Source organism: Lacerta agilis, chromosome 14 (assembly GCF_009819535.1).
Source record: "Lacerta agilis isolate rLacAgi1 chromosome 14, rLacAgi1.pri, whole genome shotgun sequence".
Taxonomy (NCBI): domain Eukaryota; kingdom Metazoa; phylum Chordata; class Lepidosauria; order Squamata; family Lacertidae; genus Lacerta; species Lacerta agilis.
In genome coordinates this window covers 49,666,996-49,687,270 of record NC_046325.1, presented here as the reverse complement: position 1 = coordinate 49,687,270, position 20,275 = coordinate 49,666,996, and the positions used below count along the sequence as shown (strand labels likewise).

The 20,275-nt window shown below is 46.7% G+C and overlaps 1 protein-coding gene across 1 annotated transcript in view; it reads left to right on the top strand.

Moving 5' to 3' along the window:
* VWC2 (von Willebrand factor C domain containing 2) overlaps positions 1 to 15,971 on the top strand; it is a 29,024-nt gene extending 13,053 nt beyond the window's left edge. Inside the window, exons 3-4 of the mRNA XM_033170161.1 lie at positions 3,348 to 3,477; positions 15,451 to 15,971. Of these exons, the coding sequence (XP_033026052.1) occupies positions 3,348 to 3,477; positions 15,451 to 15,602 (282 nt within the window). The 3' untranslated portion in view covers positions 15,603 to 15,971. The remainder of the gene's footprint in view (positions 1 to 3,347; positions 3,478 to 15,450) is intronic.
* Positions 15,972 to 20,275: the final 4,304 nt, after the last annotated feature.

The following is a 20,275-nucleotide window of genomic DNA, read 5'->3' as shown; positions in this document are numbered from 1 at the left end:
CTGATGGGTTACAGAGTGGTATTTTAAGTGAGCAAGGTGGAATTAAAGTACCATGTTGGAGAACACACAGCAGAACTATATAAGGTGCTTGTCTCCCAAAGTCCCTTTGAGAAAAAAGTATCAATACTTTGATACTATGAATCACAGTATCCTTCTGGATATGTTGTCCAGGCTAAATGGCTGTAATTCCCCTCATACTTATCATAGAATCATAGAGTTGGAAGAGACCACAAGGGCCATCCAGTCCAACCCCCTGCCAAGCAGGAAACACCATCACTTCGGATGGATGTTTCCAGAAAGTGGACTGGAAGATTACTGCTTGACCCTTAGCAGTAATTTTGGGGGAGCTCAATAGATATCTAGTCTTTCTCTTGTGTTGTTGAACATTCATCCAGAAATTTAGCCCAGGGTTTAGCTAGTATTTACTGTAGTATATGACATCAGGCTTTATATCTATTTTTTCATTAGACTGTGCTTGTCCTTGACCAGTAATGGCCTGTATGAGATGGAAACCAAGCCTTATGAGGAACAGTGGGAGGAGTTGGGTACATTTAGCCTGGTAAAGAGGAGACTGATATGATAGTCATTTTCAAGTATCTAAGGCCTGTCACATGGAGGATGGAGCAAGCCTGTGTTCTCCTCCTCCAGAGGGTAGGACCCGAACCAATGGATACAAGTTACAAGAAAGGAGATTCTGACTAAACACCAGGGAGAATTTTCTGACAATAATAACTGTTTGACAGTGGTATGGACTCCCTCAGAAGGGACAGATTGATGACCACCTGCCATGTGTGCTTTAGTTGAGATGATTCTATTCTTGCATTGCAGGGGGTTGGACTAGATGACCCTTGGGGTCCCTTCCAACTCTGCCGTTCTGTGATTCTATGCATAAATGGAGTCTTAGCCCAGACAAGATTGAGGTACTGCTAATTGTTGATTCATCCACTCAGGTGAATATTCTGGATGGGACTGCACTTTCCCCAAACCAGCTCCCCAGCCTGGGCATGCTTATTGATCCAGCACTGTTTTTTGAGGCTCAACTGACCCTGTGGTCAAAGCACCTTTAAAGAGCATCAGCTGGTTCACCAGCTTTGCCCTTCCTTGAATGGAGACAGTTTGACTTACAGATGTATTTATTATTAGCCAAACATGCTCACAGGGCAGTTTACAGGAATATAAGGTGATCTAAAATGTAATATGAAGGGATGCGGGTGGCGCTGTGGGTTAAACCACAGAGCCTAGGGCTTGCTGATCAGAAGGTCGGCGGTTCGAATCCCCACCATGGAGTGAGCTCCCGTTGCTCGGTCCCTGCTCCTGCCAACCTAGCAGTTTGAAAGCACGTCAAAATGCAAGTAGATAAATAGGTACCGCTCCGGCGGGAAGCTAAACGGCGTTTCCATGTGCTGCTCTGGTTCGCCAGAAGCGGCTTAGTCATGCTTAGTCATGCCACATGACCTGGAAGCTGTACGCCGGCTCCCTCGGCCAGTAAAGTGAGATGAGTGCCGCAACCCGAGTTGTCCGTGACTGGACCTAACGGTCAGGGGTCCCTTTACCTTTAAAATGTAATATGCAAGAGCATCAAAAACAATGATTATTAAATACAATTTATTACATAACTAGAAGCTTCATAAAAATAGCAGAAAAGTGAGCATCTAAAAAAAACACCAAAGCTGGTGCTAGACAGACACCCTTCAGTGGAGAGGTAATTCCACAGACATGGAGCCACTACTGAAAAGGCCCTTCCATGGGATCCCACATCTTGTGTACCACAGGGAGCCCCAATCTGCTAATCTTAATGCATGGGCAGGTTGGCATGGGAGAAGGAGATCTTGACATATTACATACAGTGTGTTATGCGTGGTGTTTTCTTTAAAAAACAGTCTGGAAACTGCCACAAGATGATTAATTGCAATGAACAGCTTGACCATATTAAGTTTGCACTTTTTAATCTGCACTGGTTCCCAGTCTATTTCCAGGTCTTGCCCTCCTTCTTTGAAGTCTCACATACAAGAGCCAAAGCCAGTTGGTGAGTCTTAGTTTGCAACTTGTGAGTTTCTTAAATATGTGATTATTTTTAATTCTGGAAGTGCTGTTCCAATCACTATTTTTATTTCTTACATAATTGTTCTGCTCAGGTTTCTGTTAGTATATTAGGCTTTTTATAAGGACTTCTCTGTTGAAATGCGTTTGTCTAATGTTGTCATATATGGTTATGATTTGGCCTCTTGCAGGTATTTTATTGTCATTGTTTATTCATTTGTGTAGCTGAAGCCAAAACAAGATACACACAAACAGAATAAAATATGTTGCGCAGTTAAAATAACAATTTAAAATAGGCATTCTGCCAAATAGAAATTTGCACCACCGAAGAATTTAACTTAGCACCCTCACAAACGTTTCTCCTTAAAATTGCTGCTCTGAAGGCAAAACAACCTGCCTTTTCAGAAATGTCAGAGAACGGGTCTCCTAATAGAAAGTTAACCAAGCACTCAATTGATCTGTCAGCTGAGATATTTAAGTCCATGAACAAGGCTGCTCTTAAGGACTTATAAATTGGGCAAGCAGTGGGATCAGTCGTCAGGCACATTGCCCCCACCTGGACAGACTCTCCTCCTGCAGAATCCACCAGTGGCGTCCTTCAGCTACAGCAGAGTGCAGAGACTGGGATTGCAGAGCTGTAAACTCATTTTTCCTATTTAACATTTGTAATGCTGGTAAGGAGTCTGAATGAGTAATTTTATTGTACTGTCATGTTCCCCCCTCCTTTTTTGCACATGTTTATCCTTAACTCTGTTTGTGGTTCAAATTCATTTACAGCACATTCTGAACTGAGATGAGATAAGAGAGTTTGGATTTGGCAGATCTAAGGATTTTCTGGCTGATCTAGGGATCTAGGGATTTTTCAGGGGGGCATCTGGCATCAGCATATTCACATGAACTCATGCTATCTCCTTGTTCAAATTACTATGAAGAGGAAGTTTCAACATGAAATTAAACGCTTAAGAGCCTAACCTGTTGAAATATGCTGACTAAAACAAGGGTACGCAGAAGATAGATGAGGATCTATTGGTATATGTCGAATGGTCTGAAGTAGATTGGCCAGGAGTTTACGGTTCAATACTGCTTAGCAGCAACACCAACATGGGCACATTTATGGAAGCTGGTAATAATCCCAATGAGGTGCAGTAGGCAATTGGCTCTGTCCCCTGAGCTACCCTCCTTCCCCAAGGAACTACTTTGTACCCGGCTCTGGTTGGTGGCCATTTGGATTCTAGTAAAAACAAAGTAGACCTCAAACCTGAAATCTGACAGTCCCTAAGCTGAAACACAGTTTGTTTTGTTTTCAGGTTTCGCCTTGTGAAAAATGCCGCTGTGAAGCCAATGGCGAAGTAGTGTGTACAGTGTCTGCATGTCCTCAGACGGACTGCGTGGATCCCGAATATGAACCAGATCAGTGCTGTCCTATCTGCAAAAATGGTAAGCAACAAATTCAAGCTGCAGTTGGCTTAAAGGTTCAGCTATTTTTAAAAAACTATCTTTACAACATTAACAAAAGTGCAGTTTTGACATGTATGTATGTGCCTTTCTGGTAAAGGTAAAGGTAAATGTACCCCTGACCGTTAGGAGTTGCGGTGCTCATCTCGCTCTATAAGCTAAGGGAGCTGGCGTTTGTCTGCCAGCATGACTAAGCTGCTTCTGGCGAACCAGAGCAGCGCACGGAAATGCCGTTTACTTTCCCACCTGAGCGGTACCTATTTATCTACTTGCACTTTGACATGCTAGGTGGACAGGAGCAGGGACCAAGCAATGGGAGCTCACCCCATCGTGGGGATTCGAACCGCCGACCTCCTGATTGGCAAGCCCTTGGCTCTCTGGTTTAGACACAGCGCCACCCATGTCCCTCTGCCTTTCTTGTAGGGAATGGTATTTGTTACCTGATGGCCAAATAAAGAGTCCAGCACCCAGAGTTGTATGAACTAGGACTACTTTACTTAAGTTTAAATCAATAAAAAACAGATGCAGAGGGTAACAACTATTTGTGCAGGAGCTAACTGTAACATAAGGCGAAACCGCAGCTGCTTGTGTGATGGAGCTCATGCCTTTGGTAAATGGAAGTAGGACTGCCTTTCCCCAGGCCACACCATGAAGGGAGAGTAGATAGGCCTTGATGCATCACCCCCCCCCCCCCCATAGATCCAGGCAGATGAGGCAGGTGGGCCTCAAAGGTGGCTCATATCCCACTCCAAGGCCCCATAACCTAGAGAGCAGACCTCAAGGCCAGGCCATCACCAGGAAAGGTGCCTCAGGGGGTCACTTGGCTAAAACTTAACTCTTTTCCTTCTCATACCTAACCACCAGAAAAGGGACAGAAATATTTTAGTCAGCCTTTTCTCCAGTCGAGAACAGTCTCTCTTGTGGAGGCCCTTCTGAAGGTTTGTCAAAAATTTGTTGTTGCCAACACCTGTGAGGTGAATTCCATCTGGCCTAAGCAGTTCAGTGTTACTGGGCATGATATCTGGGGAGCGAATTAGTGACCCTCCCTGTTCATGCACTGCCAACCTCAGATTCTGCATTAAGTTTTTAATGGGCCCTGTTAATCACATTAGGGTCCCTTTCACAATAGGCAGATAGTTGTACATGTGACAGACCCTGGGAAGTCCCCACTTCCCGGCTGGCACACAACGTGCGTAATTGTCCATGTAGCTTACTGAGTTTCTTCATGGAGAGCTTGGGTTTCCTTTAGGACAAGGAAAGGAGGGCGAAATGGGGTTTCCTGGCCTCTTTGCGCTGCTGCTGAACATGCCTGTCTGCTGCACTCGCTTTGATGCTTTGTGAGTTGGGGCTCCCTGGAGCTCATGAAGCAGACTCCCTACATTAGCTTGCTCTGGCCAGCATGTGTCTTATGAACAGTACAATTTCCATGTGGCAGTGGTCCATCACCTCTCCCTGAAATAGGACCCCATGGATACCCCGCCTTCTGACTAGTCCCACAAGTGCTGGCTGCTCCTATCCCCCCAGCTTCTACCAGTGTGCACTGGTAGGAATGGCTCTCCGCCCTAGCTTCTCCAAATATCCAAAATTAAAGGTGCAGCCTGTGTCACTGCCCTCTGTAGCTGCACCAGCACACTTTCTCTGGCTGACTGGCATAGGAAGGACACCACCATCCTGCTGAGAATGAGGTCTGATGGCAATGTGCCGTAGGGAACCATGAGCTCCATCAGATGCTGACACCGGACAGATCTGAACAGGATGAAACTGTTTATTTAATGCCAATGTGTCTGGTGACTTGTGTTGGTGCTTGTCAGGCTTCGGGGAAGCGGCTCCCTCCCTCTCTTTGGCCGTGGATAAGCAGAACAATGCGAAAATAGTCTCTTACCAATTAAAGAGAATTTAATGTTCACAGCAAAAGAACAAAGACTCCATCTTGGAGGAAAGGTGCTCCCAATTAAGGTTTCCACCCACTTCCCCCCCGAGCCACCCATGTCACTTCCTTGTCTGGCTACCTGATCTCGCAACCTTCTGTGTAGCTACCTTATCTGCTCTCCTTGACCTTGGACTGAGCGCTTGGACACTTTCCAGCGAAAGGAAGTCTGTTAATTCTCTCTCTCCCTGATCTTCTTCTCCTAGCTGTTCCCCACTCAGTTCTGCCCAGCTGTTGCCTTCCAAACTATATCCCTCTGCTCCAAATCTATACTGTTCCACTGCTCCTGGGCAGCCTCAGGATCCTGGTCAGGAGCAGGAGCAGGGGGAGGGGGAGAATAGCTCTCAGCCTGGTCTCTGACAGGGCTGCAAATGGCCGTCTCATGTTCCCATAGCGCCCCCACTGTTCTAATCAAGTAGCTAACAGAAAATCTGTTTTACGCTAAAAACAGACATAACACATAAAAACATTAATTCCTTGTTTATTTTTGAACCAATGTGAATGCTTTCTGTTGTCAAAGACTATTAAGGCAAAAACTCATGGGAGGGCCACCTCAAACTATACATATAAATAGTTCCTGCCAAGCACAAATGTGTTAACCTCATTGACAAAAGCATAAAGAACCCACCCTTTTTCTTGGCATCCATGAGATATAGATGGATATAGAGATCTTAGAAACCTCAAAACAGGACTGTTTTATGTGAAATCTACTTCCCTCTTTTATATACTGAGTATAGTAGTGCTATTTTTTTTTTAGAGTGAAAGATTTCAGAGTGAAAGACATTAAAATATATTGCACTATATACTGAAGTGCAAGCCTGAAGAGGTCTGGAATTCCATCAACAAACAGAGAGATTAAAATGTAATAAATGCTTAGTGGCAGGGAGCCACTCCAGGATCACCTCCCATCTTCTGTGCAAATTTAGCTAATCTTTACGTTATTGACACAAATAGAAGTTGATATATAGGTTTATGTTAACCTAGCTTTATGAAATAAATTCTTTTTATTAGCTTTCATGATATTACCTTTCATTTGAGCTGAATTTTTTATTTGCTGAAATTCTGGCCTCCAGCAAAACTAGGTTCAGAATGTCAAATCCATCTTTGTCTCACTTGTAAAATATAATTTCAAACAAAACAAATAGAGATAAATATAGGGCAGAATGGGAAATAAGGAATGGAATGAAACAGGAAATTGAATGACCATTAAAATGGAAAGTCAGTTTTAATAACAGTTCAGCATTTGATATCTTGGAAGTTTACATCACGCAGAATTAAAAATGATCTTAAAATCTTCATTTTATACAGTGGTACCTTGGTTCTCGAACTTAATCCATTCCAGGAGTCTGTCTGACTCCCAAAACGGTTCGAAAATCAAGGCGCAGCTCCTGATTGGCTGCAGGAGCTTCCTGCACTCAAGCGGAAGCTGCGTCGGATGTTTGCTTCCGAAAAATGTACACAAACTGGAACGCTTACTTCTGGGTTTGCAGCGTCTGGGGGCCGATTTGTTTGGGAGCCAAGCCATTCAAGTACCTACCAAGGTACCACTGTATGTCATCTATCAAGCACTCAAGCACTTTCAAGCAAGCCTGTTTTAATGATGATGATGCAATTAGTAGGCGTATCCTGTAGAATTTGTTACGGGTTTTGAATTAATGATTCCAGCTTTCATACACAGTAAAACCTAATGGAAATAACAAGGCCTCGCTCTATAAGTTCTATTGATGAAGAGTCCTTTAATAAAATTTCAGCCTGATTAATATTTATAAATTAGACTTTTGGATACCTGTGAGGTATTCCCTCTCCTTCTTTGCATTTTAATCTGTGTCATATTACTGTATTCAGCTACCACCTCGAGGACAAAGCTTTGAAGTGTTCTAAATTACTAATACTTTAATTTCAGTCTTTTAAGAAGCCTAAAAGTTTGGTTAAAAAACAAACAAACATTGAGTGTAGTTCAAAATTAAAATAGTTTGAAGTCCTATTGATTTCAGATTTAACAAGACATTTTACTTTCGCACTGAAGAAAATGCTATTTTGGCTCAACTGGAAGGTTGTGTTGAATAGTGGGGTGCTATTTCTATTACGGTAACTTCTAAGTACATTGACCATAACTGGTCCAAGACATATGGACATCTGAGGCAAACCACAGTATGGTGCTCCCCTCCCCACCAGGGAAGAAGGGGTGAGTGAAGTTCTGCATCAGGATCTATTGGGATCTGCTGCCCCCTGAGGTGGTTGCCTGACCTTGCCTCATGGGTGGGCCAGCCCTGGCATATTAAAACTGTTGGGAGCTTTTTCTAGTGTTCTCTGTTGAAACAGGTAGCATGCAAGGTCTCCCATTCATATTGTGGACTTATTAGAACTACAAATGCTGTAGGATTTGACTTTATGGGAGATCTCTAGAAATAAATGGAAGTATCAGAGAGGAATAATCTCGGTGATTGTGGAGATGACTCTTGCCTCTGAAGAAATTACCCAAGGTTACCTGGAGGGGAGTGCAGACTGTTGAACAATATTATTCAGCTAGCTATTGTTCCTTCCTATGCTAGAAATCTATGATGTAACTGCTGCTTAAATCTCTTCTTTGGAAGTGTCATTGAGCTTAAATTATTGCTGCAGTTTTTTTTTTTTTATCACATAGGCAATTCATACGCCATGAGCATGCATCACAGAGCTTTTTCCTGCAAAGGGGTAGGTAGGCAAGCAAGCAGTTTTCTGAAGACTCAGGACTCATCTATACAGCTGCAAATAAAATGTTTTAAGTGTGTTTTAAGTGCAATATACAATGTGATGAGGGACGTGGGTGGCGCTGTGGTCTAAACCACAGAGCCTAGGGCTTGCCTATCAGTAGGTTGGTGGTTCAAATCCCCGTAACGGGGTGAGCTCCCGTTGTTTTGTCCCAGCTCCTGCCCACCTAGCAGTTCGAAAGCACGTCAAGGTGCAAGTAGATAAATAGGAGCCGCTCAGGTGGGAAGGTAAACGGCGTTTCTGTGCGCTGCTCTGGTTCGCCAGAAGCGGCTTAGTCATGCTGGCCACATGACCCGGAAGCTGTATGCCGGCTCCCTTGGCCAGTAATGCGAGATGAGCACCGCAACCCCAGAGTCGTATGTGACTTGACCTAACGGTTAGGGGTACCATTACCTTTACCTTTATACAATGTGACACTAGATAGCGATAGTGAGCCTTATGGAAAATTCAGTGTATTTTTAAAAACGCTTTTAAAAAAGCATTTTCAGAACTTTTTTTTATATGTGTGTAGATTTCCCCTCCATGAGCTGGCAACAATAGTGGAAGAATGAGAGGCATTGCCATGCTAGGCCAGGAGAGGGTATCTCTTATTGATCATTTGATTTCATAAAATTCATATACCACTTGACTGTAAAAAAGAAAAGAAAAAAAGAAAACCACCTCAAAGTGGTTTATAACAAGATAAAACTATGAAATCAGGAAAACTTACAATACATTAAAATATTCAAGAAGTTAAAATACTAAAATACTCCTTTCTTTGGGATTACCACCTTCTCCCCTTCAAAAATCAGACAATTTTCTGCTGTGAGTTTTGCCTTAATCGTTCCAGAATTCTCTTATGGCCAGTGTAACTTGATGCTTGCAGGCAAGACATTCTGCACTAACATTTTTTTGTTTTACTTGACCTCGCCTCTCTCTGTTCTGCCTGATTTCTTCCAGTTTGTGGTTGCAGGGAGGTGTTGAAATATCATGGGCACCTGTTCTTCCGAGTCCCTTCTCTTTGGCCTTTTCTCCTTCTGCACGGTTGTGTGAGAGCAGATCAGCTGAAGGGGTGTCATTCCAGGCTTGTGTTACTTTTGAATTCATTTCAGGATCAGAGCTGAGCAGAGGTTAGAGCAGGGGTCAGCAAACTTTTTCAGCAGGGGGCTGAGGGGCCGGACTGTATATTTTTTTGGGGGGGGAGGGAATAAACAAATTCCTATGCCCCACAAATAACCCAGAGATGCATTTTAAATAAAAGGACACATTCTACTCATGTAAAAACACACTGATTCCCAGACTGTCCGCAGACTGCATTTAGAAGGCAATTGGGCTGGATCTGGCCACTGGGCCTTAGTTCGCCTACCCATGGGTTAGAGGTTTCTCTAGTATGTTTGCAAGAGGTTGTGATCAGTTTCTACAGTTGCAAAGTACCCTTAAGTGTACTGTTGAAAATTCTGACACCCAGAAAAAATAGCAAGTAGTTCATTTTCAACTTGAGCATACTTCTGCTGAGTAGATGTTGATGCTCTTGAAGTACCTGCCACAAGGGGCCTTCCTTCAGCAGCGCAGCCACAACTCTTGCCTGTGAGGCAGTAGCTGTTAATTCCTTTGTTTCAACACAATACTTCAGTCGGGTGATAACTTCTTTTGTGTTTTGAAGCGTCTTGTTGTTTTAGTACCATTCAGGTGAGCTGTGATTTCCGTGAATCTTGGGATGAACTTTGATATGTGTGACACCATCCCAAGAACAGCTTCTTGTTCTTTCAGGGATTTTGGTGCTTTAAGTTGTTTTATGGCAGGGGTGTCAAACTCAAATTCATCGGGGGCCGCACCAGCAGTTTGGTCACCCTCAAAGGGCCGGTTTTATCTGTAGGACTATGTGTCCACTCCGTGCACTACTTCAATCATTTTAACTCGGGGTGAAAGGAGAGCACGGTGGCACTGGTGTAAATCATGGCCCTTCTGATAGGACTAGCATACACAAACCCATTAATTAGTAAACAAGCACCATGCCTACTGAATAGTCACCATGTGAGAAGACCCAGGCACAAAGCAATCTGTTACATGCAGGAGAGGGAGGGAGAGAGGGAGGAAAGAGGGGAGAGAAAGAAGAGTAGGAAAGAAGGAAGGGAATAAAGAAGGAAAGAAAAAGAAAGAGGGAGAGAAGAAAGAAAGGAGAGGGAGAGAAAGAATAAGAATGAGGGAGAGGAAGAAAGACAGGAAGGAAGGAAGGAGAAAAAGAAAGAAAGAAAGAGGGGAAAGGAAGGATGTGGAAAAGAGGAGAGGAAAATAGAATTTGGTAAGTGGGGAAAGTGGGGAAGAGAAAGAAAGGCTGGAAAAAGATGTGACCGAGGGGGGGGGAGGGAAAAGGGGGATGGGGAAAACAGGTAAACCATAAAGAGGAGGAGAGGCGAAGAGGGGAAAGTGAAAAAAGGAGAAATCAGGAGAGAGGTGGGCGGGACAGAGGGCAGGGGAGAGGCGGGCGGGGTCCTGTCCTGCCTGCTCGCACAAGGGGCTTCTGCGTCTCATCGGTGCGCAAGGCTTGAGACAAATAAGATAAACCACAATGAATGGCGATTCATTACTTTACTTCTGAGCAGGCACGGCTAGACCTGCGCTGTCACACCTCAGCCGTACTTACCGGGCAAGGCAAACGCCCAGCAACGACACGGCAAGGGGGCTCCTCGATGCGATTTGGCTTTAGGGTTGAATCTGTATTACACCAAAAACATGGTGGGGGGGGGCAGGGGGAGCTGTCTGAATTTCTAAAGGACCACGACTGCTGTCTGTTCTCAGCAGAGGGATCGGATTAAATTACTGCCAGTTTAGCCTGAATGAAACGTTTCTCTCCACCCCCCTCGCCTCCCCAGACCCCTCCCCGCAAGAGAGAAAAAGAGAGCCTCAAGCAGCAGCAGCAGCCAGGCGCGGTACAAGAGGGAGGGGGGAAGTGATCGGGAAAGTGATCGACAGATCCAATGAGGGAAAGGCAGGCACGGGCTTCCACGGAGACTGGAGACCATTGATCTGCGGGAGCTGGCTCAGGCTCCCTCTTCAACATGAGGCATGCACAGCCTCAGCCTCGCAACTCACTTGCAAAGCTGTGCTGGAGACTCCAGCAGCGAGTTACCTGTGGAAGTAGTGGCGCCGCTGCCTGTTTTTAGAAAGAGGGCTTCCCCCTCGCCCGCCGCCCCTGGCCCAGCCCGCAGCTGCCTTTACCTCGCCGTTGTCGCCTCGCGTCGAATCCAGCCAGCAGCTCCGCCTCCACGCCAAACAGGAGGGAAACTGCTGCTGCCTGCTGCTGCGCCTGCGCTGGCAGAAACGAGGGAGGGCGCATGACAGAGCAGAGCAGCAGCAGCAGCAGCAGCGCCTGCCTCAGCCTCCCGAAGGCGGGCCGCCGGCCAGCTGGAGAAGTGGGCGGGCGCAGGAGGGCCAGGAGCGCGGCGGCCGCCTAGTTGGCCTAAATGGCAGCTCCGGCCCTGCATGCAGTGAGCGCGCGCGCCCTCCCTCCCCGGTGCGGGAGGGAGGGAGGCGCGCGCAGGCCACATGACGAGGTCTGGCGGGCCGGATTAGGCCCGCGGGCCTTGTGTCTGACACCTGTGGATTAAGGGCTTGTCCACATCACTTGGGCTGGGTCAGATGCCTCCTTTCTTAACCTCTTCCACTGCGAGAGGCCAATTCCACTGTCATTAGGATTTTTATTCGTTTTAAGGAGGGCAGGGCCTTTAGTGACAATCCTGGTTTTGCAGGAGTCCAAATGTTGGTTCTGTGCTTTTAGCAGAGAATGTTCCTACTATGCTGAGTGATTGTCTGCCATAGTCCTTTGCTCCAGGTGGTATCAGTGTAAGATGGTGGGCTGGATGCTGTGCACTTACCCTTCTGTGATCAGTTTTAAATTTTGTGGGTATGCTTTCTGAACCTTTGAGGTTTCACCCTTAAAGCCTTGAATAGTAGCCAGAAACAGTGTTGAGCCACTCCGCCTGATTTCTTCTAGCACCTTCTAATATTAGCTTATTATTATTTATTAAATTAATGCCTAAAGCTTAGCAGCAGAATGGGGCTATCGGGGATCAGTGGAGGGACTTGTTCAGTCCCCCTTTTCTCTCATTGAACCTGACTTCAATCCTTTCCAATATTGTTGCGCTGGCAAAGAACGATGCGATGGACAGGATGGTATCAACGGGAAGGCGACCACAAACAGCGCCCGCGGGCTCCCTTTTATTGGTAATCTTACATAGTGGTTAATGATTAACACTCAGACAGTTTCAGAACCAAATAAGGAAACTCCTCACCCAAAGGTGGGAACCCACACCATATAAGGAAATGCTCCTGCCCTGGGTTCCTTTGGTGACACCCCCAAACTCCTCCCATGACATCTCCATTGCGTACGTGCTCATCCTCCATGCCTCTCACACATGCGCCCCTCCCGCTGCTCATCTTGTGACTTTCCAGTACTTTCCCAACCACTCCTTTGTTCTCCTGTCCCTGCCAACACGTGCATCCCCATCCTGGCGCTCCTGTCAGCGTGGCTTGCCAGCGCTGTTTTTCCAACCTTTGCAGAATTGACGTGGCTTGCCAGCGCCAATCCAACCATAATCCCCACACAATATCTTACACGTTTCGCCCCTTCCTTGGGGCTAAGTCAGCCAAATGCAAAATAGTACTCGCCTGTGATGGGCTCCTGAGTGGCAGATGTCACACTAGAAAAGGTGGGATTCTGCTGTCTCTGTCAGCCAGAGCAAACATTCTGTTCTATTTTAAGGTTTTGTCTCTTTCCTGACAGTTGGTGTCTGCATTCAGTCACAATCTGCCAACAGTTTTATTTAGTACGAATAAATAGGTCATAATTAGTCAAAAATGAGTCCTGTAATTACAGGTATAGAGTTGTTTTATTTTCTGAGGCTTGATGCCTCAGGGAAAGTGCTTCACTACGCCACGGGTGTTTAAAACCTGAAATCTACATTTATCAATATGATTATTTAGCTGATTAGAGCTTTCATATTTTCTTAGAATTGAAGAGTTGGAAGGGATCCCAAGGGTCATCTAGTCCAACCCCCTGCAATGCAGGAATCTCAACTAGATCCTCCCTGACAAATTGCCATCCAACCTCTCCTTGAAAACCTCTAAGGAAGGAGAGTCCACCACCTCCAGAGGGAGAACATTCCAAAGATAAAAAGCTCTAGCTGTCAGAAATTTCTTCCTGATTCCATAGAATCTTCTAGTGTTCACAACTTATTCCTGTCACCTCCCACCCAGTTACCCTGGCATCCTTCCGGCCCCCCAGTATCTGTTCACACCTCAAGGCAAGGACAGCTCTCTTGCATTGCCAAGGGCTCTCAATGGCCCTCTCTTGTTTCTTAATGGGCTTGCTTGGCCAGATTGTTTTGCCTAGGCTAACCCAGGAATTCCTTGCAGCTTGTATTTCTCCCTTCACATGACCAAATAATGAAATCCCTACCATTTATTAATTTCTAGGGTTTAGGGGGTCCCCCATCCAAATCTATAATACTGGGTGTTCTGGGAAGAAGGGAGACTGGCATCCATTTTGGGCAGGCTGGCTGCAGAGATGACTGGGAGAAATGCCTCCAGGGCTGTGCTGCTGTGGGGAACAAGCCTCTCTTGAAATGACCATGCCATAAGATCTGGACTCCCTCCATGCAGGCCGAAGGTGTAAATAGGTGAATAAACCATATTTCTTAAAGCTAAGACAGTATCTGCCGTGTCTCAATTCTCCAAAGGAACACAGAACCTGGGTGAGTGCCGGGAACCCCCTGGGATCTTGCTATCGCTTGACAGAGTGGGGTGTGGCACCCACCTTTTGTAACCCTGGTGTCAGAAGTGGGATCTGTGCTTCCTGGAGAGAAGGCCTAGGAGCAACGTTCTCCTGAAACTGAAAATGGAGGGAGGAATAGCAGGACTCCTTGAGCAGAGGATGGTGGAGTAGCGGAGGCAGTGGGGAGAAGTTTCCTTGGTAACAGTGCAGATAAGGACACACAGGTCTCATTCTCTGAACGCAATGCGCCCTCAAGAAATCATTTGTTGGGGGGCGCTCACATAACTAGTCAATGATTTCTGTTAATTCCCATGGGGAAATTTCTAATGTGTTCCCGACCATGGAATTTTGACCCCCAAATGAAGGGGAAAACCCAGGAAAATCCACTGAAACTTTGCAAAAAGCAAACAAGGAAGGGGAAAATGCTCTCATTTGTCTGATATCTCCCACTTTTTCCCCGCCTCCCTCCATGGTTTCTGGTGAAATGGCTGCTGTGAACCAGCAAAACACAAAAAGGAAGGCTTGTTTAAGGCTGCTTATTTGTTTAAAGTACCACGTGCAGGTCCAGCTGTTTGGGTATGTGAATCTGCAGTGAGGTTTGGGCACAGATTCCTCATGTTTGGATAAGTGAATTCTCAAACAATGGGTGTTTAGATAGCAGGATATGAGTGCACATCCTTACCAGTTGGTAAAGGGGAGGGGAGGCCCTGCCCATTGGTTGCCGCTCAAGACCAGCAGCCTGTTGTACCCCCCTCACTTCATAGGTCCTTAAAACTTTAATGTTGTTTTAGCAAGAATACTTAAGTCTTGACAGCCTTGATGCATTCTTGGTGAAGCATTTGATTGCGCCACAAAAGCTTGGGACCACTTTGATTGGCAGAATTGGCACTACTGCAGGTGCCACACAATACCTATTTCACATTTGTAAGAACACAATTGTTTAGTGTGGCTGTACATGCACTTTGGAACTCCCTGTCTATTGACATCAGGCAGGAACCTTCACTGTACTCTTTTCAGCACCTGCTAAAAACATTATTGTTTAGAGAAGCCTACCCAGAAGCTTAGAAAGATGAGGTAATTTAAATCTGTTTTAGTACTTTAACTATTCTATGTTTTAAAGTATGACTGTGATTTTTTCTTGATATTTTTTCTTTTGTAAATCACTTTGAAGTTTTTTTTAAACAATCAAAGGGAATATACATTTTATGAAATTAATAAATAAAATAAACTCTGCTTCAGAATGCATTTGGAGATTCCCTAAGGGTCATTCATTACTAAAAATAACTGCAATACACTAAAAGCTTTGCCATTGTAACTGGAATACACTAAAAGCTTTGCCGTTCTTACCATACGGATCCTCACCACAACTTTGTGACGTGTTTGTGGGCTGTAAGGCTGTGATTTGCTTGAGTCCACATTGTGAGTCAGAGAGAGGATTTCAGGCCGTCTCCACATCCCACCTTTGGTGCACCTGGCGCAGCCTGCATCACGTGACACAGTGCCCCCCCCTTTCCTTCTGTTCCAGGGCCCAACTGCTTTGCAGAGACTACAGTCATCCCTGCAGGTCGAGAGGTAAAGACGGACGACTGCACTATATGCCACTGTACCTACGAAGAAGTGACTTGGCGAATTGAACGGCAGGCGATGTGTACCAGACATGACTGCAAGCACATCTAGATCCACAAACCCAATGCCTCGAGATGTTTTTATTAAAATACTTCCATGCTCCAAACGATATTTGAGTGAACCGAGAAACATCTTCAAAAGAACTATTGGTTTGCTTGAGGACAAAGGAGTCTTCTTTTTCCACAGTAGAACAGTATTTGAGCAAAAGAAGGTTTGGACTTGATTGTTCACATCTTATTAAATGTGTTATATTTCCAAGGTGAGTACTGTAAATTACATTAAAAGATTATATTATTTCTATAATCCTATTATAGTTTAAAATAAATGTTTTATATAGTTGAGAGATTAAATAAATGTTGGGAGAGATAAATGATTGTCTTCTTGAATACCTGGTCTTGACTAAAAGAAAACATTACTTTGTGATAGAAGCTGTTTTTGTTGGGAGGAGCACAAAAAGGCAGGGAAATGATAAATCAGAAAATGATAAGAACTTGACGAAGGTCTACTTTGAGAAGTTTACAACAGGTTCAGTCCTAGCCTCTGGGGTTTTTGTTGCTGACTTCAGTGAGTTTATGAGTGTATGCGTGTGCAAAATGTGAGCCAGGTTTTCTTTTCTTGGATGTGGGACAACATTGATTACACTAGCAGTAATATATTCTGGCTGGCCAAAATTGGGTTACTCTGTGACCTGGCTTGATATCTTGACAAGTTATACATATATTAGTCTTTACACATTTTGTTGAGAGTAAACACACTTGAAAATAGGACTTACTAGACATGTACAGAATTGTACTGTTAGCCTTTACCAAAAATGTTCATGGTAATATACAAATAATTAAAGGTAAAGGGACCCCTGACCGTTGGGTTGTCGCGGACGACTCTGGTGTTGCGGCGCTCATCTTGCTTTACTCATCTTGCAACAGGGTGAGCTCCCATTGTTCGGTCCCTGCTCCTGCCAACCTAGCAGTTCAAAAGCAAGTCAAAGTGCAAGTAGATAAATAGGTACCGCTCTGGCGGGAAGGTACCGGTAAATGGCGTTTCTGTGCACTGCTCTGGTTTGCCAGAAGCGGCTTAGTCATGCTGGCCACGTGACCCGGAAGCTGTACGCCGGCTCCCTTGGCCAGTAAAGTGAGATGAGCGCCACAACCCGAGTGTCGTCCATGACTGGACCTAAGGGTCAGGGGTCCCTTTACTTTTTAAAACCATATCACCAAAGCTAATGGGGGTAAGTCTGCTATTTGGAAGTATCATATATTATCCCTAACTTTAGACTATAGCATGTTTTTTTTAATACTCTTTCAATTATTGTTTTTGAAAAAGAATTGGGGTGCAGAGCTGTAATATTGTAAGATAATTTGTTGCCAGCCATTTAAGCTGCCATCTTGTACCTGCTTATATGTATCTTATGTTGCAGTCCCATGCAGTTAGCTGGGTCTAAGTTCCATTAAACTCAAATCTTAGTTTTGAGTAGGAATGCCTAGGGTCGCACTGCTGTCCCACTGACATTAATTAAGCCTTTGAAATGCAACAGAGGTTTGCATTTTTAGACATCAATTTTAAAATGTGTAGTAGGCCAAAACAAGCATTTAATAGATCAATAAAAAATTTATTTTTCAAATCATTGAGTGCAGAGTATAGCAAAAGCATCAGAATGACACAAGATAAGCTTGCTATGTTGAGCACAAAATTTGGGGCACACAAGAGCATTATAGGGCAAGTCATGGTGTTCCATGGAAAAAATGTACATTCAATAGAACAGAACTTCAGTGTGAGAGTTCACTGGATTGTGCAGTCAGCTAGTCTTACATGCACGTGTTGCAGAATATCTGCTAAAACAAGAATGTCAACATGCGTACGTACCCCCTTTTCCTAATGACCTCAGTAGGATCTTTTTTTTGAAATTATAAATTGGAAAGCTTTTCATGTCACGGTGCTGAAGATAAAATGTTTTTTATTGAACTCTAGCTTTTTTTATATAGAATTTCCTCTTACTCACACCTAGATCTTTGCATGACCATCACTGCAATGTGGAGCAAGGATGCCCTTCTGCTTTTTGATGTGGTTACACCACACTAGCAGCAATGACAAGATGTCTCAGGGGATTCATAATGGGCATTGAAGTCTTTCCCATCTAGGTCACTGGACTCAATTCTAGCTTCCATTGTAGCTAGCAAGAGGCCATAACATTTGATGGCTGTTCAGTGTGAAATTAGCTGACAGACTAAAGAATATCCGTAGTAGGCAGACTTCAGCAAAACTTAACAGCTCCAGGCAGCAACTGGACTGGCAATGCCAACAGCAAGGCAAACGCCTAGAAGGAACATAGAAACTGAAAATGCCCAAAGATTATTCTTTTGAGTCAGAGAGAGAAAAGTGAGTGCAACAAAAAACATTTTTATCCGCTCTCCACGAACAGCCATTTCCCAGTGGCCTTTTCAACATAAAGGAAAGCTTTTGAGCTAGGAATGGTTTAATGTGGCATTTGCTGTTTGAAGAGAGGTTGGTGTGCTGTTCCTTCGTGTGAATCAGAAAATCAGACAATGTATAAGAGCACAAGGAAGCAGATGCTGGCTCGGTCATGTCTGCAATGGAAGATGGCAGGAACCCCAAGGACATGCTCTATGGAGAGCTGGCCTCAGGCACTAGGCTGTTGACAGACCAGGTCTGCATCAACTATCCAGCAGTCTGACCTCACCCCCAAGGGCACACTCCTCCACTGTCTTCTATGCCAGCAACACAGATCAGTAACAATCTTTGGGTCTAACCAGCTTTCACAAAACTATTTCTGATAGAGATCTCTGTGTTCATATACAACACATTTTTTGTATGTACCGTATATCGCGGCGTATAAGGCGACTCGGCGTATAAGACGACCCCCCAACTTTTAATGTGAAAAAACAGAGTTTGGGGTATACTCACCCAGCCCGGGATCCATGGCTGCTGAGGCGGCGGCAGCGGCGGGGAGAGCGTCCCCCGCGCCACGCAGGAGATCTCCGCGCTTGCCGCCCAAGCGCACAGCGGCCTCCATGGCTGCTGAGGCGGCGGCAGCGACGCCTGGGGCAGCGGGGAGAACCTCCCCGTTGCCGCAAAGGAGGCCTCCGCGCTTGCCGCTGAAGCGCAGGACGGCCTCCATGGCTGCTGAGGCGGCGGCAGCGACGCCTGGGGCAGCGGGGAGAACCTCCCCGTCGCCCCAAAGGAGGCCTCCACGCTTGCCGCCCAAGCGCACAGCGGCCTCTACGGCTGCTGAGGCGGTGGCAGCGACGCCTGGGGCAGCGGGGAGAACCTCCCCGTCGCCCCAAAGGAGGCCTCCACGCTTGCCGCCCAAGCGCACAGCGGCCTCCACGGCTGCTGAGGCGGTGGCAGCGACGCCTGGGGCAGCGGGGAGAACCTCCCCGTCGCCCCAAAGGAGGCCTCCGCGCTTGCCGCCGAAGCGCAGGACGGCCTCCACGGCTGCTGAGGCGGCGGCAGCGACGCCTGGGGCAGCGGGGAGAACCTCCCCGTCGCCCCAAAGGAGGCCTCCGCGCTTGCCGCCGAAGCGCAGGACGGCCTCCACGGCTGCTGAGGCGGTGGCAGCGACGCCTGGGGCAGCGGGGAGAACCTCCCCGTCGCCCCAAAGGAGGCCTCCGCGCTTGCCGCTGAAGCGCAGGACGGCCTCCATGGCTGCTGAGGCGGCGGCAGCGACGCCTGGGGCAGCGGGGAGAACCTCCCCGTCGCCCCAAAGGAGGCCTCCACGCTTGCCGCCCAAGCGCACAGCGGCCTCTACGGCTGCTGAGGCGGTGGCAGCGACGCCTGGGGCAGCGGGGAGAACCTCCCCGTCGCCCCAAAGGAGGCCTCCACGCTTGCCGCCCAAGCGCACAGCGGCCTCCACGGCTGCTGAGGCGGTGGCAGCGACGCCTGGGGCAGCGGGGAGAACCTCCCCGTCGCCCCAAAGGAGGCCTCCGCGCTTGCCGCCGAAGCGCAGGACGGCCTCCACGGCTGCTGAGGCGGCGGCAGCGACGCCTGGGGCAGCGGGGAGAACCTCCCCGTCGCCCCAAAGGAGGCCTCCGCGCTTGCCGCCGAAGCGCAGGACGGCCTCCACGGCTGCTGAGGCGGTGGCAGCGACGCCTGGGGCAGCGGGGAGAACCTCCCCGTCGCCCCAAAGGAGGCCTCCGTGCTTGCCGCCGAAGCGCAGGACGGCCTCCATGGCTGCTGAGGCGGCGGCAGCGACGCCTGGGGCAGCGGGGAGAACCTCCCCGTCGCCGCACAGGAAGCCTCCCGCTTTCCGCCCACGCCTAGCCCGGGCTCCATGGCGGCTGAGGCAGCGGTTGCGGCTGGAGCGCCAGGGAGAGGCTCCATGCAGCCAGTGGCGGGGCGGAACTCCGGGTCACATCGCATGATGTTGCCGGCGTACAAGACGACCCCCGACTTTAGAGAAGATTTTTCGGGCTTAAAAAGTCGTCTTATACGCCGCGATATACGGTACAAGAATCTTTAATTTATTTCAATGGAAGGAGCCTATATTTTCCACATGAATCTCTATACTGACCTTTTACAGTTTGCAAAAGCCATTTCATATTATGACTTAAATAGCAGGATGAACCAGCACACTTCAGAGCCCTATAGCCCAGAATACATCACTTGATTACAGCGAACAACAGATGAATTGTATTGTTCTACAATTACATTAAGCTAATTTCAGGAGGGCTGCTAACTTTCTTTCATAATTTTAGTACATAGCAATAATA